The following is a 20,405-nucleotide window of genomic DNA, read 5'->3' as shown; positions in this document are numbered from 1 at the left end:
ATATCTATTTTGATGTTATCTTTAGTCCCCTCCAAATTCCTTCATCTCCTTCTTAGTGTCCACTATTTCATCCCCTAGCTCTCTCTCCACAAAGCTTTGAGATGAAGAGAATTGTATAAATACAAATTAATGTGGATGAAGACATCTGGACCATAACTCTCAGAATGATCATCATTTATGGTAATAACAACCTGGTTAGTTGTCTTTTTCATACAGAGGCTGCCCAGTGTTCCAGTCTACATAATGGTGAAATTCTTGCTTACTTTATTTACTCTGCTGTTCAATTTTTGTAAGCCTCCATCAGTATGATTCATCACAGCAATGTTATCCACAGCTTTTAGGTTGCAGATTGCCTGTCAATATTATTTTTGCTCCCCTCTTTCCTTTGCAGAACTAGATACCATCAAAAACCATTTTCTCAAGGTATAGGTTTGACAAAGGTACAGCAAACTGCCCTGCTTGCGACCAACCTTGTGCCAAATATTGCAGACCGTGTTGACTTACAAGTTGTTCTATCAAGCTCACCAATGTGCCCTTATGTTTCATGTGACCCCAGTATTACCTACATACCATTTTGCAAGACTGTCAAGAACCTTCATGTCTTCAAAAGAAGCTCCAATCAATATCCACATGATTATCTTCTGTAACAGTACATCTTCAAGTAGGAAACCTGCCTTTATGTTTAATGGATCAGTATATTTATTCTACAATCTATCACAATCCACACAATGGAAATGAGCATTAAAAAACTGACATATGTAGGCAGCCAAGTAATTAACACATGAGAAGGTATCATACTTTCAATCCAAATTTCCTCAAGGGCATTGTCAGCTAAAACAGCAGATGCCATTTTTCCTCTGTTAATAACAATATACAACTTACCCTTCCAAGCTCTTGATTTTTTTCTTCCAGCTGGCTCTCCAGTTGTCTTAAGCGCTCTTCTATGCTCCCATGCCTTTCTTCTGCCTAACAGAAAGGGAGGTGAGAGGTTATTCTTCATTCATAAGGTTGTCTTACCTGGTCAGAGACACCTGAGGCGAAGTGCGTAGAGATTGGAGGTGCTCCATGACCTTGATTGAAATTAGGCTCAAGACATCACTGCCGAAGCAAAGCCTAGTAACTGTACTCAAGAAAAATATTTTCATAAATTCCAGGGTTTTAGAACAAATTACAAAAGACACATCTTCAAATTATTTAGCATTTCTAAATTTTGCTCGATATTGAGAACAATTTTGTCACTCCAAGCTGCACAGTAACAGAACCTGGATAACCTCTGCTATCCTTCAACACCATGGGGGTGATTTTAAACCCCAAGAATGGGTGGGTTGGGGGTGGGTGGGAGTTGAAAATAATTGTTTTTTCGGGTCGCAACCGCAACATTTTTGGACTTTGCATTCCCAGTGGGAAGCCTGTACTTTTACGCGCTGACGTTAAACCCGGAAATAAAGTCGGGTTGCGGTCGTGACCCAAAAAACAACTATTTTCAACTCCCACCCGCCCCCAACCTACCCGTTCTTGGGGTTTAAAATCACCACCTATTTGTTCAATTGAATATTTATTTGACTTAAAAGTGAGTCAATATTGTTGGAGGAAAGAGAGGAAAACTGGCTCTATAATCTTATCCTGTATCTACTCACTTTGAAGGTTACTAATGTATAAGATGTTCTCCTACTCTTCAGCTAAATTAGTGATTTGTTTTCAAAACAGCTTCAAATTACCCACTCTCTGAGGAGCTGCTTCAAACAGCAGGTTTCCATCAATGCAGGAAACTCGATTAACTGCACTGCAGAGTATGGAGCAGGACCTGGTGCTGTGTAACTGAAAGTGAGAGTTTGGTGTTGTGAAAAGTGCTGTGGGAATGGTGCTGGGACTTGCTCTATGTTCAGCTTCCACGTGCGCTGGAGCAAGGTTCACTACTGTACTTGGGAACACAGGAATTGCTAGACAAAAAAGACCAAGGTCCACCTTGTTCGTCTTCTACCATCCAGGTCGTCGTATGATACAAAGATAACGGAGTTGTTGACTACAACAGACCCAGACATGAGGCAAGGGAAATCCCTAGTGGTGAAAAGCTTTGGGAACCAAGGTCCAAAGTCAACTGTTTCTCCTCCCCTCCCCCCTTACCATTTTAAAGTCTCAAAATATTCATTTTCTGTATCCCTAAATATTATTTTTTGAAAGAAATCTATCTAATTTGCATTTGAATGAATCAATACTATCTGCTTCCACCATCTCCCTGGGGAGGCTATTCCATAGATATACCACTGGCTCACTGAAATAATGTTTCCACAGATTGGTTTTGAATTTCCCTCCTTTCAAATGCAGGTCATGTCCTCTGGTTCTACCGTTCTGGACAAGGTGAAACAGCTTGTCATGGTCTCCATTATCTAGTCCCATTAGAATCCTGAAAACAGCAATCATATCACTTCTCAACCTTCTCTTTTCCAATGAGAATATGCTCAATTTGTGTAATCACTTGTCACAATCCAATCCCTTCAATTATTCTGGTTGCCTATTCTGTATTCTCTCAATAGCTGCAATAATCTTTCTGTACTGTATTTGCAATGTTGTGATAAACACAAAGCCCAGCACAGCATCTGAAGTGCATTAGTCAGACTGCACTGGGAGTGCAGTGAGCAGAAGCTGAACAAAGTGAGACCCTGCTACAGCGGAAGCACAATCAGCAAGTACAGTGAGGATAAGATAATTCCCAGTCTTCCTTCTTTTTTGTTTCCTTTTGTTTTCAAACAGCATTGCTGTAGAAGAGAAAGAAGGGATACTTGAAGGAGCATTTTCTGTACAAAGTGCTCCCCCGCCTACAACACTTAGATTTTATACTTGCATATTTAAGACATCCCTCCACTTTAACCACAAACAGTGATATCACTTTCCCATCTTATAATCAAGTATATAAAGTAATTCTATTTTTGTCAGAAAAGAGAAATTAGCAAGTGATGTTATTTAGAAGCATTTGAGAAAAGACTGCTATCTTTGCAAACCCAAAACCAGACAGGAGGCAGAGCAAGACTGCAATCATGGCTTAACGTTGCAAGTTTTCTTTGCTGATGAAAACTGATCAAGAGCCTTAAGAACAATAATTAATATCTCCACGTCATGAGACCCAGAAACAAGTGGAAAAAATTGACTTTTAGTTTAACAACCAGACTGTTAATCCTCACTCAAAACTAGACCCTCAAGGTCTAACACCAGGCAGGTGATGACCCTGCAGTGAGTATGTGGATCTAGATGTCAATTAGTCAGTGATTCTTCACATCATCTAGTACCCAACCTCTAAAGATGCAATTCAAGATTCAGAGTTCCTTAAAGACAGTATCAAAAAAATAGATGTATCTGAAAACTGGAACAGAGAAACACTTTCCAAACAAAAGCTTAAATTAGCCAACTGCGATCACTTAGAACTGCTGTAGAGAGAGCCAACTGGCTATTAATTACATACAACAGATATCAACAGTAACAATCAGGTACCTGTTTACATTAAACAAGCACAAAGGTTTGTACTGGGATCCATCCATGATTTAGTTTAACTAGAATTCTTCCTGGAATGAGATAATTAAAAAAAACACACAACTCTGCATAGTTCTGTCCACTCCTTCCTCAAAATATAAAATTTTCCCCCTCTCTCTATTAACTTCTTAGCATGCAGCAACTTAGCTATTTAATGTCACTGGCTCCTGTAGAATAATAACGACTGCAGCCATTACTGGTCATTTGGGAGAAACGGTCCATAAACTCCCTCATCCTTTTGGGTGACAAGACATTTTTGCGATTAAAATTTAGAGTAATTACATCCAACTCAAAATCACACTTCAGATTTGTAATAGTTTCTGCAGCAGTTGCTGAAACCCCTGCTGTCTTCCCAACAGATTCTGCACTACCTTAAACATGCACATCATTTGCATTTAATCCCATGAGCTGACCTATAGCGAAGCCCAAAATAAAGCAAAAAAAAGTAGTAAGAAATGACATTCCCAACCCCAAAGTCTTTGGAATAGAAAGGAAAAAAAGGCTGCAAATGCTGGAAATCTGAAATAAAAACAGAAAATGCAAGAAACGCTCAGCAGGTCAGTCAGCATCTGTGGAGAGAAGAGCTGAGTTAACAGATCAGGTGTAGACTCTTTGTCAAAATGTTAACTTGTCTTTATCTCCACAGAGGAAACACTCAGCAGGTGAGTCAGTATAAGTCTGTGGATGTCATCAAATATTTAGCACAGATTTAACCCAAAAACTGACCAGCACCAATACCTTTTAAATGCAGAAAGAAAATGAAGCAAATTAATTGTGGTGCTGGCACTTAAGGCTGATTTATGAAAGCTGAGCAAATCAATTTCTGTGATAAAGATAGAAGTCTTTACTCTGGTTAAATAAAGGATCTATACTGTAATGGCTTAGATAGGGCATGCCAGGATTAAAAGGATTTACTAGAAGCATACAATCTTACAGCACAGAGGGAGGCCATCCGGCCCATCACGTCTGTGCCGGCTTATTGAAAGAACTAGCCAACTTCTGATACTGTTACAAGAATTTAATTAATGTTCACCTAACACCAACTGATGAGGCATCAGCACAAAAGCAGTAAGTATCTCAACTTTGGAATTCTATTGAGCACTTTGGGGCTGAGTGTGAAGCCTCTTGCTCTGGAAACAATCAACATATTAAAAATGGAAGCTTCTGTGCACTTTTTCTTTTACAAAGGTGTTTCCTGTCAATGAATGTGCAACAAAAGTAGAATGCAAATAAAATTTAAATGATATAAATAATAGAGCAGCTGAACTTCACCAACATGCTTAACATAAAAATGTTTCACAGATTTTATGCTCTGCAACGATTCAAAATATTTATAATTAATAACAGAGGTCTTTGAAAAGCTGTCAACTTTTAAACACTGAATAATCTGTGAATTTAACATGGCTTGGGGCTGTATTTATCCTCTCAGATGCTGTTGGATTGCTGGAATTTTATTAATATTCAATTCTCAGGATGTGGGCGTCACTGGCAAGGCTGACATTTATTTCCCAACCCAAGTTGCCCTTGAGAAGGTGGTGGTGGTGAGCCAACTTCTTGAAACGCTGTAGTCCGTGTGGTGAAGGTGCTCCCACAACACTGTTAGGTAGGGAGTTCCAGGATTTTGACCTAGCGATAATGAAAGAACAGCGATATACGTCCAAGTCAGGATGGTGAGTGACTTGGAGGGGAACTTGGAGGCAATGGTGTTCCGATGCACCTGCTGCCCTTGTCCTTCGAGATAGAGGAGGTTGAGGGTTGGGAGGAGCTGTCGAAGAAGTCTTGGCAAGTTGCTGCAGTGGATCCTATAGATAGTACACCCTGCAGATGAGTTTACTCATTTGCAGGTACTACTTCCTGGCTGTGACACAATTTTTGTTTCAAAGACTGACCTGGTGCTGTGACTACCCAACCTTTATGTACTAGGCTCTGTGTGGCTGGAAAACCAGCCAACACAGAGCCTAGTACATAAAGGTTGGGTAGTCACATAACCAGATGATGGGGTCAGGAGGAAAAAAGTGGCAAGGAAAAAAAATATTTTAAATTTAAAGTAGTAGGACAAAAAGGGTTTGAATATGTAGAATAGGAGCTGAATAAAAAGGAGAGAAGAAAATTGAAGTTACATAAAAAAGAATGAAGTGGGGAAAAGGAAGAGGAGAGAATAGGAGAAAAGAAAGTGAGCACAGGTAAAATGTAACTTGTTTCATTTTTATGTAAAATTTGGTCGTGTTTAATTTAGTTTTAGGTTAATATTACAAGAAGAAAACAATTTTTGAAGCCTGAGTAATTTTATTACTGTAATATTGTTTACTGCAGTGTTACAGTATTTATAGCTGTTTATGACTCTCTCACGGATAAAGGAACTTACTGACCTTCTCCATGACACATGGTTTATGGCTGCCTCTCTAATACTTGCTCCGTACCGTTACACTACAAATGACAGCTTTTTCACTCATACAGAAATGATCTAATCCATCCTTTAGATAAAATAAATTATACGGTGGTCACAGACATTCAAGGAACATAAACAGTAGTAGACAACTTGCCTGTATCGTACTTGGGAAGGAAGGGCAGACAGTTCAACCGTAGAGCAGCAAAATAATGACAGAACTATTGCCTTAATGTTAACAACTGGAGCTCAATAGTGAATTTAGCACATGAACCACCCCCTGCAGGTTTCAGGCACTTGCATTGTGAGCTAAGTGGAAGTTGACAAGCACTTGTTAAGAGTAATATCTGTGTCATATCTATGTAGAGACGACTGGAAAAGTTAAGAGGAAATGCAGGGTGTTTCTTCTGAAAATGTTTATAACCTTGTCTGCGTGGAAATGAAGGTCTCATGCACAAGGGCATTGCTGGAACTTTTTTTAATCCACTTAGTGCATCGTGTAGTTGTAAACTTGTGCCAAGTTCCAAATGATACCAGCTTAGTACTTCAATTGGTTAAATCAGATCTTTATTGGTTTTAACTGGAATTGTGAGCAAAATCCAGAGATGTGACAAATTATCATTGAAAAGTGTTAACCACCTAAATGAAGGCCCTTGGTAAAATGTCACCGTAAAGGTGCCACATGTTAGATGCTACATCTTCAATAGTGTAGAGATATCCTCAACCATTATTAAATGGTTGAGGATATCTCTACACTACATTTACACTACTCTACATTTCCACATTCACCTGAGGAAGGAGGAAGCCTCCGATAGCTTGTGGATTTTAAAATAAAATTGTTGGACTATAACTTGGTGTTGTAAAATTGTTTACCATTATTAAATGGACAGTTTAAAGCTAATCAGAACAAAAGTGTTTTAAAGAATTGATTGAAATGAAGCTTCACAGCTGTGTCAACTGTGACATGTGTGACAAATCGTGAATTAGTTGAGCTTCTCAACTTCAGATGAGAGACCATATACCACAGCCAGAGCTGTGCATTCTCTTTATATCTCAAGAGTGTTCTTTCTGTAACTTGTATGTTAAAATACTCAACTGTGTCACTAGATATTTGTACCACAGGTCCAAAAACAAGAACCACAAACTCAAAAATCTTTTGAAAGAGGGATAGGAAATGAGCAGCTGAATCAAGTTGCTAACAGGATGCTTTAAAAGACTTAATTCTGAGATTTCCCTTCTTTTTTGTACACTGATAGCACACACCTTTGTCAGGGCTGCGACTCGCTGGGCAAGTTCAGCCTCCACCTCAGGCAAGGTCTCGGCCTTCCTCATCGTCTGTTGCAGCTTTTGCTCGGCCAGCTCCAGCAGTTCCTGGATATGTCGACTCTTCTCTTCACTCTTTGTAAAAGAGAACAGCAGAAGTTTGTAAATGCATTAGTACTGCAATAACATTCATTCCGCTGACAGATGTTCCAACACTTTGCATCCCTTTCTGCAAAACTGGAGGAAGTACTGAGTAACAAAACACAGCCCACATTCTGCACCGTCAACCTCCTGAGTGAGTCTCTTAAAATGAGTCTCGAGGCCATTAAGGATTTGCGTCAGTCCACTCTGAACTGATTCATTTTATTTTTTTAAAATTGCAGTACGAGTGTTCAAGACTATTCCACTATATAAAGAGGGTGCCGTTTAGGTTCAGATGGGTCTCCTTCAATATCGTGCATAAAACTAAAACAAGTGTTTTTTGTTCAATTATATCTTATACCATTTATTCTTTATTTCTTCTCCCTCGGGCTCCCTACAACATGCATCACTCCTCCAATGAGGCCATGACCAGGAACTTCCTCTTCAGCACTTGCCAATGTCTCTATTTAATCATATGTGGTGACATGCCAGAATCTGGTCTCAGTGACTCCGATTTTCCCTTTGACCGCAAGAGAAGCACCTGGCCTTCACCTGTGCTTCAACATCTGGTTTAGATGTAGATCTTGGAGTAAGAGTAATTAAGAGAGTAAACTCGCACTACCACATGGTGCGTTAAACCAGCATGGTCCACCTCCAGCCCTCTGATCCCACCCCTTTTCATTCCATATAAAGATGGAAGCAAAAAAATGACATCTCAAATTACAGGCCCTGTAACTCATCACTTGCATTTTAAACAACATGAGTGAGAATTGAATATAAGCAAAAAAAGGGAAAACTTGTGGTATTTATATACAATTAGCATTTATTCTGTATTTGCATTTCATCACCATTAATAGATGAAGACCATATGAATTTAAGTTAGTCAATTCATTTATTATACATTGAGAAACAGTAAGCACTAAATCCTGTAGTATGACTTCATGTTATTAAATTCTGCATTTTGTCCACTCAGTTGTAATGGAAATTACATTCTAAATGACGGTGATAGAGCTTAGAACTGTGCAGCTACATAAGAACACTTCATGTTTACTCTTTCATCTAAAATTAGCAGAGAGGAAAATATATCAAAGTTGGAAATGATTATAACAGTGCAGACCTATTCTGCCACTTTGTTCCCCATCTATGGTTTGATGTCCCAGTTCTTTTCAATAAAAGCCTATAATTTTTGACCTAGAGATGTCATGTTTGTTGTGGGGCCAGTTCTTAGAGATCCACTCAACACCATTAAAACTACTTTCCAGGAGAAGGCAGAAAGGGAGTATAGGAGCAGAAATAAGCCAGCATCAGAGGTCCACCCATAGACAGACTAGAACAATGGCCCAAATCAGAAGATGACGAAGAGGTAGGGCTTCCTCATCCCTAGCTGAACACCAGGGACCACTGCTTCACCCCAAACACAAATCATACCCAGAACAATCACATCAAAAACCTCATGTACCAATGTATTCATTTTGTAAACACCATGCAATCAAAATATACAATGGTTCAGAAAATATTTTTGTCAATATATAAAAAAAACAAAAAATAAGCAGTGGGATATGGGAACTAAGTGATGTTTGGAAAATCCAAGTCCCATCACGGGTTGAATTATGTGTCATTTACTCACCATGCCCAAGTTGTCTGCCTTATTCATCATGCAGATTTGTGTGGAACAGCGCAGATGTGTGTTTTTTTTAAGTTAAAAGTGCTGCTGACAAGTCAGTCTGGTACCCTAGGGTGCTAGTGCACTAATTCGCTGTGGTACAACATAGGTTTACATCAGTGATTTACCATGTAGTGCTTTTCCCATCTTAGCCAGGCTATTGGGGGAGGCGTGTGCATTTTTCCACAGAGGAGCAGAGTTAGCCCAACCCACCTATGTGTAAAAGCTGTCAAGCAAGTCACCTCCCCTCTTTGTATTGGAACAGTGCAAGAGGTGGAACAGCATATAAAATAGGAACAAGACAAAAAAAAAATTCAAAGACTGGTTGTGACATCCAATGACCTTAGATTATGTGACTACCTCCCAGTTACATCTGTAAATGAACCATAATCTCTTAGAGTGCATGTGTATTATAACATCACCATCAACTTAGCAAACCATTTTCATCCACATAGCAATCCTTGAACGCTTCAGAGAAAACATGAAAAACGGTGGGAGTGACTGTCATTTTATTGTTACCTGTTGGAAATGGACAAGCCAAATAAAGAGTTTCAATAGCCACATTAATTATTTTATCAACTAAAAACATTTTACCTGGCGGTGCAGAGAATCCTTATTTGCAAGCTCATTTTCAAGTTTGTCATTAAGGTCATGTAATGACGTGGACTCTCTTTGTGCAGCTAGGTAACGCTTTTCAAGTGTCGTAATCCTCTCCTCCATGTCATCCTTCTGTGCCATTGCCTAAAGCCAACAAAAGAGTTAACTGTAATACTAGGAAACAACAGAGCTCTACCAGATATCAGCCTTGGCTTAGTGTTAGCACTCTCGCCTCAAGCCAGAAGGTTGTGGGTTTAAGACTCATTCCAGAGACTTGAGCAGGTAATCAAGGCTGACCAGTGCAGTACTGAGGGAGCGCTACACCATCTGAGGTGCCATCTTTCGGATGAGTCGTTAAACTGAGGCCCCATCAGGTGGACGTAAAAGCTCCCAAGGCAACATTTGAAGATCATCAGGGGAGTTCTCCCAGTGTCCTCACCAACATTTATCCCTCAATCAAAACCAGTAAAAACAAATTAACTGGTCATTTATCTCTTTGGTCTTTGTGAGACCTTGCAACATGTTTGTCTACGTAACAACAGTAAATGCACTTTAAAAAAAAGTACTTCATTGGCTGTGAAGCACTTTGGAACATTGAGATCATGCATTTCTCTACCAGGGCTAGTACTGTGATTCAGAATCAACAAAGCTCCCTAAAAACACCTGAATTGTTCAACTGACCACTTTTGTTATTTTTGTTCTGTGGTGAGGATGAGAAAATGAAATCTAGATGCTTAAGCACACCAACACCATTTATATTATATTATGCCCTCTTCATCCAGATTAGACAGTTCAACTAACCTCAGAACCAGTTTGTTCTTGTTTCCTATATTGGGAGCTTTCTATGGTTGGAGTTCCACAGCACCAACAGCATTTTTGGGAGGATTTTCCTACTTGATGGTCGAGATTGCGGGTCACATCTCTAACAACACTTCAATACCTGTGTTTTTTGCTTTAACCCTGGTATTCGAATGGTGGGTATATGTCTGACACAGACAGTCAAACAACTAGTACATGTTTTGACCATACTGACACTCAGCTTTGAGCATGACCAGAGCTGAAAAGCTATGATGCAGATAGAAATTGGGTTTTATTCAGATTTCCCCATGAGGGGAAACTTTCCGCTGTGCTGTGTCGCAAAATTGTAAATAGATTTAAGAAGAAAGTGCTTATGATTTCTCTACACCTAGAGCACAGAGGAAGTCTTGCCCCATGACAAGTTCCCAATCTTGACTTGGTGGCCACGAATTCAACCCAGATGTCATAGGTGATCAAACAGAGGGTCTTTGAGATGATGGAATAATTGTTAGCAAGTCCTCTCAGCTGCTCTCATGCATTCAGCAGTGCCTGGTTATAGAGTGGCTTTAGCAGAGGCCAGGCAGTAGGGTATCTTCCTGTTCCCATGGCAGAGCAGTGGTGTGCCGTAAGGAGAATAAACAGAAAGGAAGGAAAAACAAGGAGCAAGAAAAATCTGAGTTACTGAGCTCATCCCTCCAGGGTTATGAAGTGTAAGGTCATGGGGTCTCGGTCCCTCTCTCTATTCGCCTCACTAAGAATGCCAAATTTCAAATTGGACCATAAAATTCTTCCCCACAGAAAGGGAGAGTCAACTTTTGCCACTTTCCCACATATTATATTGCTCTGTTCAGAACAACATTAATAGACTCCTGACATCAAGCCTGTCACTCTTTTGGTCTGGGAATGGTGTGTCTCACCAAAAGGAGGTGAAAAAAAATAATTGGAAAAGTTGGGGGAAGTAAAATGCAGAATACCTTTGAGCATTTGGTAATCAATGGCAGCAACATTAACCACATAGTTATATGAAATCAAAGATACATACGGGACAAACATCTACTAAACCTAACATTTGGATCATATTAGTACGAGGGAAAAACTCTCAATCATAAATTGTTGCACTTTTCACAAATAACTTTATGATGTCTAATAGCTTCACAATGAAGAATCTTGACAGTCAAAAGAGAGGAACAAGCAGGCCAATTAAAAAAAATGCAAACAGTTGGGAAATCTTGTTAATATATCAGATCCAAATATTTTCCATTCTATAATGAAGAGAAAAAGACCAGAATATATTTAGATTGTTAGCATTTTAAACTATTTGAACTGGGTCATATCTCACCTCCCTGATGTCTCTCTGGTACCTGTTGTTCATCTCCTCCGATCTGATCAGATCTTTCCTGGCTGTGTCCAGGTCTTCCTCCAGCTCTGCCACTCGCGCCGATAATGTGGACAGACGCTCTTTCATCTGCGTCACCTCAAAATTTTGTTTTTCCAGTAATTCCTGCAACTCCACAACCCGACTAACTTCATCGTTTGGATCAATGGAACCATTTGAAAGCCTCTGCAAAGTTAATCACAAAACAGCAGGCTTTATGTACATGGTGTTCTACATGTATTCAAAATAGGGGCCATGATAATTAAGAGATATCACTTTGCACAACCAATAAAATCAGTTTCCCATTGAAAGGTGCTTCCAATGATCAACTTGGAGGCATATTTAAATGGTCTTTATTGACGAGTGGGCTCCCAATACAGGTTCAAATACAAATAGATCTACACTGGTAGACATATAAATTATTATTGTAAAGGGCTAATAAACAGAACAAAATAAACAAAATAAAGAGTGAACATTTAAATTTTTCCCATTCCTTTCGTAATTCTTTGTCCTACATAGTTCTGCACAACTCAAATGACACAATCACAAGAGATAATATGGGGATATATTATTTGTCAGCCCCTTATAAACAGCACAGTCTGAAGTCACCAAGACATCACTCAACATCAAAATGTACCAATCTGATCAGTAATTTACTGACCGTCCTATTCTGTGATAGAATAGTCAATTGTTGAACTTGCAAGAAAAGAACTCGGAGAAACATAACCAAATTTGTGAGATTATTTTTTGATAAATATAAATCTTAAACGTCTCACCAGAGGGCTTATGGTAAATGTTCCTGGCTACTGAAAGATACTCTGTTACATTTTAAAGCAAGTTCTAGTGCATTGTGTTTGGGTATCCAATGTACATGGCCTGTGGCAGACTGAGTGAATGGACCATTTGTGCCTGTTCTGTAAAAGGCCAACAAAACGATTTAGCTCCTCCTGCCCGTTAGGGATGTTCTTCAGCCAGTGCAGATGAAAGGTGTGTTGTCATTTAAATGCAGATGGCTTCTCACAAAGCTAACCTGGCCAGAACATCCTTTCCAAATCGGAAAAGGTTCCATGCAGACTGACAGAGCCATTAATGTGCACATACAATTCCCCACTAATGGCGAACCCACCCTACAGATTCAGGACACTGGAAAATCATGATTACTAAACCACTTCCATTGGATGGCTTTTTTTTTTATTCGTTCATGGGATGTGGGCGGCGCTGGCAAGGCCAGCATTTATTGCCCATCCCTAATTGCCCTTGAGAAGGTGGTTGTGAGCCGTCTTCTTGAACCGCTGCAGTCCGTGTGGTGAAGGTTCTCCCACAGTGCTGTTAGGAAGGGAGTTCCAGGATATTGACCCAGCGACGATGAAGGAACAGCGATATATTTCCAAGTCGGGATGATGTGTGACTTGGAGGGGAAAGTGCAGGTGGTGTTGTTCCCATGTGCCTGCCGCCCTTGTCCTTCTAGGTGGTAGAGGTCGCGGGTTTGGGAGGTGCGGTCGAAGAAGCCTTGGCAAGTTGCTGCAGTGCATCCTGTGGATGGTACACGCTGCAGCCACTGTGCGCCCGTGGTGAAGGGAGTGAATGTTTAGGGTGGTGGATGGGGTGCCAATCAAGCGGGCTGCTTTGTCCTGGATGGTGTCAAGCTTCTTGAATGTTGTTGGAGCTGCACTCATCCAGGCAAGTGGAGAGTATTTCATCACACTCCTGACTTGTGCCTTGTAGATGGTGGAGAGGCTATGGAGAGTCAGGAGGTGAGTCACTCGCCGCAGAATACCCAGCCTCTGACCTGCTCTTGTAGCCACAGTATTTATGTGGCTGGTCCAGTTAAGTTTCTGGTCAATGGTGACCCCCAGGATGTTGATGGTGCGGGATTCGGCGATGTTAATGCCGTTGAATGTCAAGGGGAGGTGTTTAGACTCTCTCTTCTTGGAGATGGTCATTGCCTGGCACTTGTCTGGCGCAAATGTTACTTGCCACTTATCAGCCCAAGCCTGGATGTTGTCCAGGTCTTGCTGCACGCGGGCACGGACTGCTTCATTATCTGAGGAGTTGCGAATGGAACTGAACATACACGGGGTCTATAAATGTGGCACTGCTCGGGGGGTGAGAGCTGTTTTGCTCGGAATGCTGTTTTCAAGTCTAGTGGCTGCCAGGTAACCAGTGGAGTTTCTCAATAATTTTTCTGAGCGGAGTTAGTATAGACATTCTTATAAGTAGCTTTAAAGTGCTGCTAAATGAGAAACCCAGGAGAAGAACCAAAGGTCTTGGTGTAGAACACCGCCAAGGTTGATAAAAAGTTAGAGAGCAGTTGAGATAAATCAAGGATTACTTGTGAGACGGGGCCAAACTCAGGTGTGAAATGGCTGAGGAGTTATCTGTGCACATGGATCTAGATCCCACTGATGGCACAGAGAATTCTTGGCTTCAAGGGACTGAATAAATCACTTAAACTAGTGTAATTCAATAACCATGATTTTATTTAAAAACTAATAGGCAGATGTTAAGGAGTTATGAAAGAGATTAACAAGCAGGACCTCAAAAGGTAGTAATCTCCGGATTACTCCCAGTACCACGCGCTAGCGAGTATAGAGATAGGAGGATAGAGCAAATGGATGTGTGGCTGGAGAGATGGTGCAGGAGGGAGGGCTTTAGATTCCTGGGGACCAGTTCTGGGGGAGGTGGGACTTGTACAGATTGGATGGGTTGCACTTCAACAGAGCTTGGACCAATGTCCTCGCAGGGAGGTTCACTAGTGCTGTGTGGGGGAGGGGGAGGTTTAAACTAATTTGGCAGGGGGATGGGCACCAGGATGTCGCATTGGAAAGGAGAAACAAGGTGCACAAAGGATTGGGAGAGAAAAATAGCACTAAAATGAGAAATAGTACAGTATTAGGTGGGATCAGACTAAGATAGAGTACAAGAAAGTCTAAGATTGGTTTATAGTGCTTGTGTGTAAACGCACGAAGTGTGGTAAACAAGGTTGAAGAACTGCAGGCTCAAATAGCCACATGGGAATATGACATGGTGGCGATAACGGAGACCTGGCTCAAAAAAGGGCAGGATTGGGTACTAAATATTCCTGGATACAAGGTGTTCAGGAAAGATAGGGAAGGAAAGAAAGGAGAATATTGCAGTGCTGGAGAGAAAGGATGTCAAAGACAGAATCTATTTGCTTAGAGTTAAGAAACAATAGAGGTGCCATTACACTAGTGGGTGTATTCTATAGGCCACCAACTGGTGGGAAGGATAGAGGAGCAAATTTGCTCCACTAGTGATAACGGGGGACTTCAACTATCCTTATATATTCTGATAGTAATAATATAAGGGGCAAAGAGGGGGAGGAATTTTTGAAGTGTGTTCAGGAGAACTTTCTTGATCAGTACGTTTCCAGCCCAACGAGGGAGGAGGCATTGCTGGATCTGGTTCTGGGGAATGAGGTGGGCCAAGCGGAGCAAGTGTCAGTGGGGGAACATTTAGGGAACAGTGATCATAGTATCATAAGGTTTAGAAAAGCTATGAAAAAGGACATCGACCACTCTAAAGTAAAAATACTCAATTGGTGGAGGGCCAATTTCAGTAGGATGAAAACAGATCTGGCTCAGGTAAATTGGAATCAAAGATCGGTAGGCACAACTGTAATCGAACAATGGGCAGCCTTTAAGGAGGAGGTGGTTTGGGTACAGTCTAGGTACATTCCCATGAGGGAGTAAGCCAGAGCTCCCTGGATGACAAAAGAGATGGAGAGTAAGATGAAGCAGAAAAAAGGGGCGTACGACAGATGTCAGGTTGATAAGACAAGTGAGAACCAGGCTGAATATAGAAAGTTCAGAGAGGAAGTGAAATAAGAGGGGCAAAGAGTAAGTATGAGAATAGACAGGCAGCCATCATAAAAGGGAATCCAAAAATCTACTATAGGCATGAAATCAGTAAACGGGTAGTAAGAGGAGGGGTGGGACCGGTTAGGGACCAAAAAGGAGATCTATGCATGAAGTGCAGAGGGGGTGGCTGAGATATTAAATGAGTACTTTGCATCCGTCTTTACCAAGGAAGAAGATGCTGCCAGAGTCTCAGTAAAGGAAGATGTAGTTGAGATACTGGAAGGACTAAAAATTGAGAAAGAGGAGGTAATAGAAAGGCTAGCTGTACTTAAAGTAGATAAGTCACCCAGTCAGGATAGAATGCATCCTAGGTTGCTGAGGGAAGTAAGGGTGGAAATTGCAGATGTACTGACCATAATCTTCCAAATATCTTTAGATACAGGGGTGGTGTCAGAGGAGAGGAGAATTGCAAATGTTACTCCTTTTTTCAAAAAAGGGTGCAAGGATAAACACAGCAACTACAGGCCAGTCAGTTTAACCTCGGTGGTGGGGAAACCAAGAGAAACGATAATCCGAGACAAAATTAGCAGTCACTTGGACAAGTGTGGATTGATTAGGGAAAGCCAGCACGGATTTGTTAAAGGCAAATCGTGTTTAACTAACTTGATAAGAGTTTTTTGATGAGGTAACAGAGAGAGTCGATGAGGACAGTGCAGTTGATGTGGTGTATATGGACTTTGAAAAGGTGTTTGATGAAGTGCCGCACAATAGGCTTGTGTTGGCCAGAGGCTGCAGAAACCTATTGAGGTTGATTCGAATTGCAAACAAAGACACTGACCTTTTGAACTGAGGTGACCTGGAGTTCAGTCACTGGTCTGAACTGGCCAGAACCGGTTTGAATTCGTTCCGCTTCTTACAGGGACAAAGGAACTGTGATGCTACCTAGGCCCTTGGAACAGAGCCAATCAGGGGATGACATCGATCACTCCAGCAACTTTGAGCCAACCAGAGAAGACAGCATCATTCGAAAAGACAGGCTTGGAGTTAAAACTGAAGAATTGCTGGCTTGGTCCCAGTGTGTCTTTGTTTGTGAGGGAGACTCCGGAGACAACCATTGTGGAAGTGAGAACCCTACGTCCGGGACGTAGAGACTACGTCAGGGACGTAGAGACGACGTTGGGAGTGAGAAAGAGAATTGCTTGGCCAGCAGTATCTCTCCTTTCCGGGTAATATAATATCCTTTCTATTCTGTGACACTCAGGGAGTGTTATCAGAGAAACCTAGTGGGTGTGCGTTTAAATCCTGACACTCAGGGAGTGTTATCAGAGAAACCTAGTGGGTGTGCGTTTAAATCCTAGTTTGAGTATAAAACTGTATAACCTGCTGGAAACTACATGCCTATATCTAACTAGACGTATAAGCGGTATGTACATGATCTAATAATGTTAATAAAGAGAATTGAGAATTAAGAGAGAATTGACTCTTCCTCTGTGTACTCAGCCAAAACCGTTAAACGGTGACTTCCGGTCAACACTTGTCATCAAGAGTGAAGCCCATGGAATAAAGGGAGCAGTAGCAGCATGGATACAGAATTGGAAACAGTGAGTAGTGGTGAACGGTTGGTTTTCATACTGGAGGGAGGTGTATAGTGGTCTTCCCCGGAGGTCAGTACTAGAAACACTGCTTTTCTTAATATATATTAATAACTTGGACTTGGGTGTACAGGGCATAATTTCCAAATTTGCAGATGACACACAACTTGGTAGTGTAGTGAACACTGAGGAGGTTAGTGATAGACTTCAAGAGTACATAGACTGGCTGGTGGCATGGGTGGACGCATAGCAGATGAAATAAAAATGCGAAGTAATACATTTCGGTAGGAAGAATGAGGAGAGGCAATATAAACTGAAGGGCACAATTCTAAAAGGGGTACAGGAACAGAGAGATCTGGGGGTATATGTACACAAATCATTGAAGGTGGCAGGGCAGGTTGAGAAAGCAGTTAAAATAGCATACGGGATCCTGCGCTTTATAAATAGATGTAAGGAATCTTACAACACCAGGTCCAACTGTTTTATTTGAAAATCACAAGCTTTCGGAGGCTTTCTCCTTCGTCAGGTGAGCGAGTGTGGGATTCCATGGAAGGTTACCGCATTTGTAGTCAGAGAACAATACCTGGTGATTACAGATAATCTTTCCAACTGCCCGTTGTCAAGGCAATCAAAGTGTTCAGACAGAGTGATGTTACCTACAGGACCACCGAATATACAAACGGCCAGAACAAAAGACAGACAGAGAGAGAGAGAGAAACATCCGAAAGGAAGAGAAAGACAGAGAATGACCCGTTGTATTAAAAACAGATAACTTTTTTTCGCTGGTGGGGTTACGTGTAGCGTGACATGAACCCAAGATCCCGGTTGAGGCCGTCCTCATGGGTGCGGAACTTGGCTATCAATTTCTGTTCGACGATTTTGCGTTGTCGTGTGTCTCGAAGGCCGCCTTGGAGAACACTTACCCGAAGATCGGTGGCTGAATGTCCTTGACTGCTGAAGTGTTCCCCGACTGGGAGGGAACCCTCCTGTCTGGCGATTGTTGCGCGGTGTCCGTTCATCCGTTGTCGCAGTGTCTGCATGGTCTCGCCAATGTACCATGCTCCGGGGCATCCTTTCCTGCAACGTATGAGGTAGACAACGTTGGCCGAGTCACAGGAGTATGAACTATGTACCTGGTGGGTGGTGTCCTCTTGTGTGATGGTGGTGTCTGTGTCGATGATCTGGCATGTCTTGCAGAGGTTGCCGTGGCAGGGTTGTGTGGTGTCGTGGACGCTGTTCTCCTGAAAGCTGGGTAATTTGCTGCGAACGATGGTCTGTTTGAGGTTGGGTGGCTGTTCGAAGGCGAGTAGTGGAGGTGTAGGGATGGCCTTAGCGAGGTGTTCGTCGTCATCGATGACATGTTGAAGGCTGCGGAGAACATGGCGTAGTTTCTCCACTCCGGGGAAGTACTGGACGACGAAGGGTACTCTGTTGGCTGCGTCCCGTGTTAGTCTTCTGAGGAGATCTATGCGATTTTTCGCTGTGGCCCGTCGGAAATGTCGATCGACGAGTCGAGCGTCATATCCCGTTCTTACGAGGGCGTCTTTCAGCGTCTGTAGGTGTCCATCGCGTTCCTCTTCGTCTGAACAGATCCTGTGTATTCGCAGGGCCTGTCCATGGGGATGGCCTCTTTGACATGGTTAGGGTGGGAGCTGGAAATGTGGAGCATCGTGAGGGTGTCCGTGGGCTTGCGGTAGAGTGAGGTGCTGAGGTGCCCGTCTTTGATGGAGATTCGTGTGTCCAAGAAAGAAACCGATTCTGAGGAGTAGTCCATGGTGAGTTTGATGGTGGGATGGAACTTGTTGATGTTATCGTGTAGTCTCTTCAGTGATTCTTCGCCATGGGTCCATAGAAAGAAAATGTCGTCGATGTATCTGGTGTATAGCGTTGGTTGGAGGTCCTGTGCAGTGAAGAAGTCCTGCTCGAACTTGTGCATGAAAATGTTGGCGTATTGGGGTGCGAATTTGGTCCCCATGGCTGTTCCGTGTGTTTGGGTAAAGAACTGGTTGTCGAAGGTGAAGACATTGTGATCCAGGATGAAGCGGATGAGTTGTAGGATGGCGTCTGGGGATTGGCTGTTGTTGGTGTTGAGTACTGATGCTGTTGCAGCGATGCCGTCATCGTAGGGGATACTGGTGTAGAGTGCCGAGACGTCCATCGTGGTGAGAAGTGTTCCTGGTTCAACTGGTCCGTGGGTGCTGAGTTTTTGTAAGAAGTCTGTTGTGTCACGACAGAAGCTGGGGGTTCCCTGTATGATCGGTTTCAGGATGCCCTCAAGATATCCAGAGGGGTTCTCACACAGGGTTCCGTTGCCTGATACGATAGGACATCCGGGTGTGTTGGCTTTGTGTATCTTTGGGAGGCAGTAGAAGTCTCCCACACGGGGAGTACGTGGGATGAGAGTGCGTAGGATGCTTTGAAGGTCTGGATCGAAGGTCTTGATCGGTTTGTTGAGCTGGTGGGTGTGTTCCTTAGTCGGATCTGCGGGTAACCGTCTGTAGTGTTCCTGGTTGTCCAGTTGTCGGTATGCTTCTTTGCAATAGTCCGTTCTGTTCTGTATGACGATGGCTCCTCCTTTGTCCGCTGGTTTGATGATGATGTTGCGGTTGGTCTTGAGAGCGTTGATGGCGTTGCGTTGTGCTCGGGTGACATTCTGGACTGTCTTGTGAGTGCAGCTGATGAATCTGGCATTGACGCATTTCCTGACAGCTTGAGCATACATGTCAAGCTTAGGGCAGCGACCCTCCGGAGGAGTCCAGTTTGACTCTTTCTTCTTCGGTTGCTGTCTGCTGTTCCGGATCGTTGATTGTCTCATTGGGTTCGCTGCTGAAATCTTGGGATTTGTGGAAGAATTCCCGGAGTCTCATTCTCCTGGTGAATTCCTCTGTGTCCGCCGCGAGACCAATGGGGTCCACTTTGGTGGTGGGGCAGAAATTGAGCCCTCGGCTGAGAACTTCGATTTCATCTGGTTGAAGGGTGTGGTCGGATAAATTGACGATAGACTTCCCTGTGGTTGCAACCGTGGTACCGGGGGAGGCTTGGTTGATGCTGGTGGTGATGCCGAGTTTCTCAAGCTTCCTGCTCTTGGTTTTCATGTAGGCGGCGTAGTTCCGTTGCCTCGTCTGTTTGGCGGTGTCTCGTAGCTGGTCTGCTGTGTCCTGAGTACAGGTTGAGAGTATGGACTCTATCTTGGTATCGAGGTTGCGGCGTCGTTGTGGATTTTAATACAACGGGTCATTCTCTG

At 42.5% G+C, this 20,405-nt stretch overlaps 1 protein-coding gene across 1 annotated transcript in view; it reads right to left on the bottom strand.

Moving 5' to 3' along the window:
• The window catches only part of ppfia4 (PTPRF interacting protein alpha 4), a 560,134-nt gene that overhangs the window by 70,007 nt on the left and 469,722 nt on the right, over window positions 1-20,405 (bottom strand). The window contains exons 6-9 of the mRNA XM_068007385.1: window positions 11,713-11,934; window positions 9,573-9,719; window positions 7,175-7,309; window positions 883-966 (exon numbers count right to left, since the gene is read on the bottom strand). Of these exons, the coding sequence (XP_067863486.1) occupies window positions 883-966; window positions 7,175-7,309; window positions 9,573-9,719; window positions 11,713-11,934 (588 nt within the window). The remainder of the gene's footprint in view (window positions 1-882; window positions 967-7,174; window positions 7,310-9,572; window positions 9,720-11,712; window positions 11,935-20,405) is intronic.

The sequence above is a fragment of the Heptranchias perlo genome, chromosome 27 (genome assembly GCF_035084215.1).
Source record: "Heptranchias perlo isolate sHepPer1 chromosome 27, sHepPer1.hap1, whole genome shotgun sequence".
NCBI classification, from domain to species: Eukaryota; Metazoa; Chordata; class Chondrichthyes; order Hexanchiformes; family Hexanchidae; genus Heptranchias; species Heptranchias perlo.
Note: the sequence above shows the minus strand (reverse complement) of the source record. Positions and strands in the feature narration are given on the sequence as shown.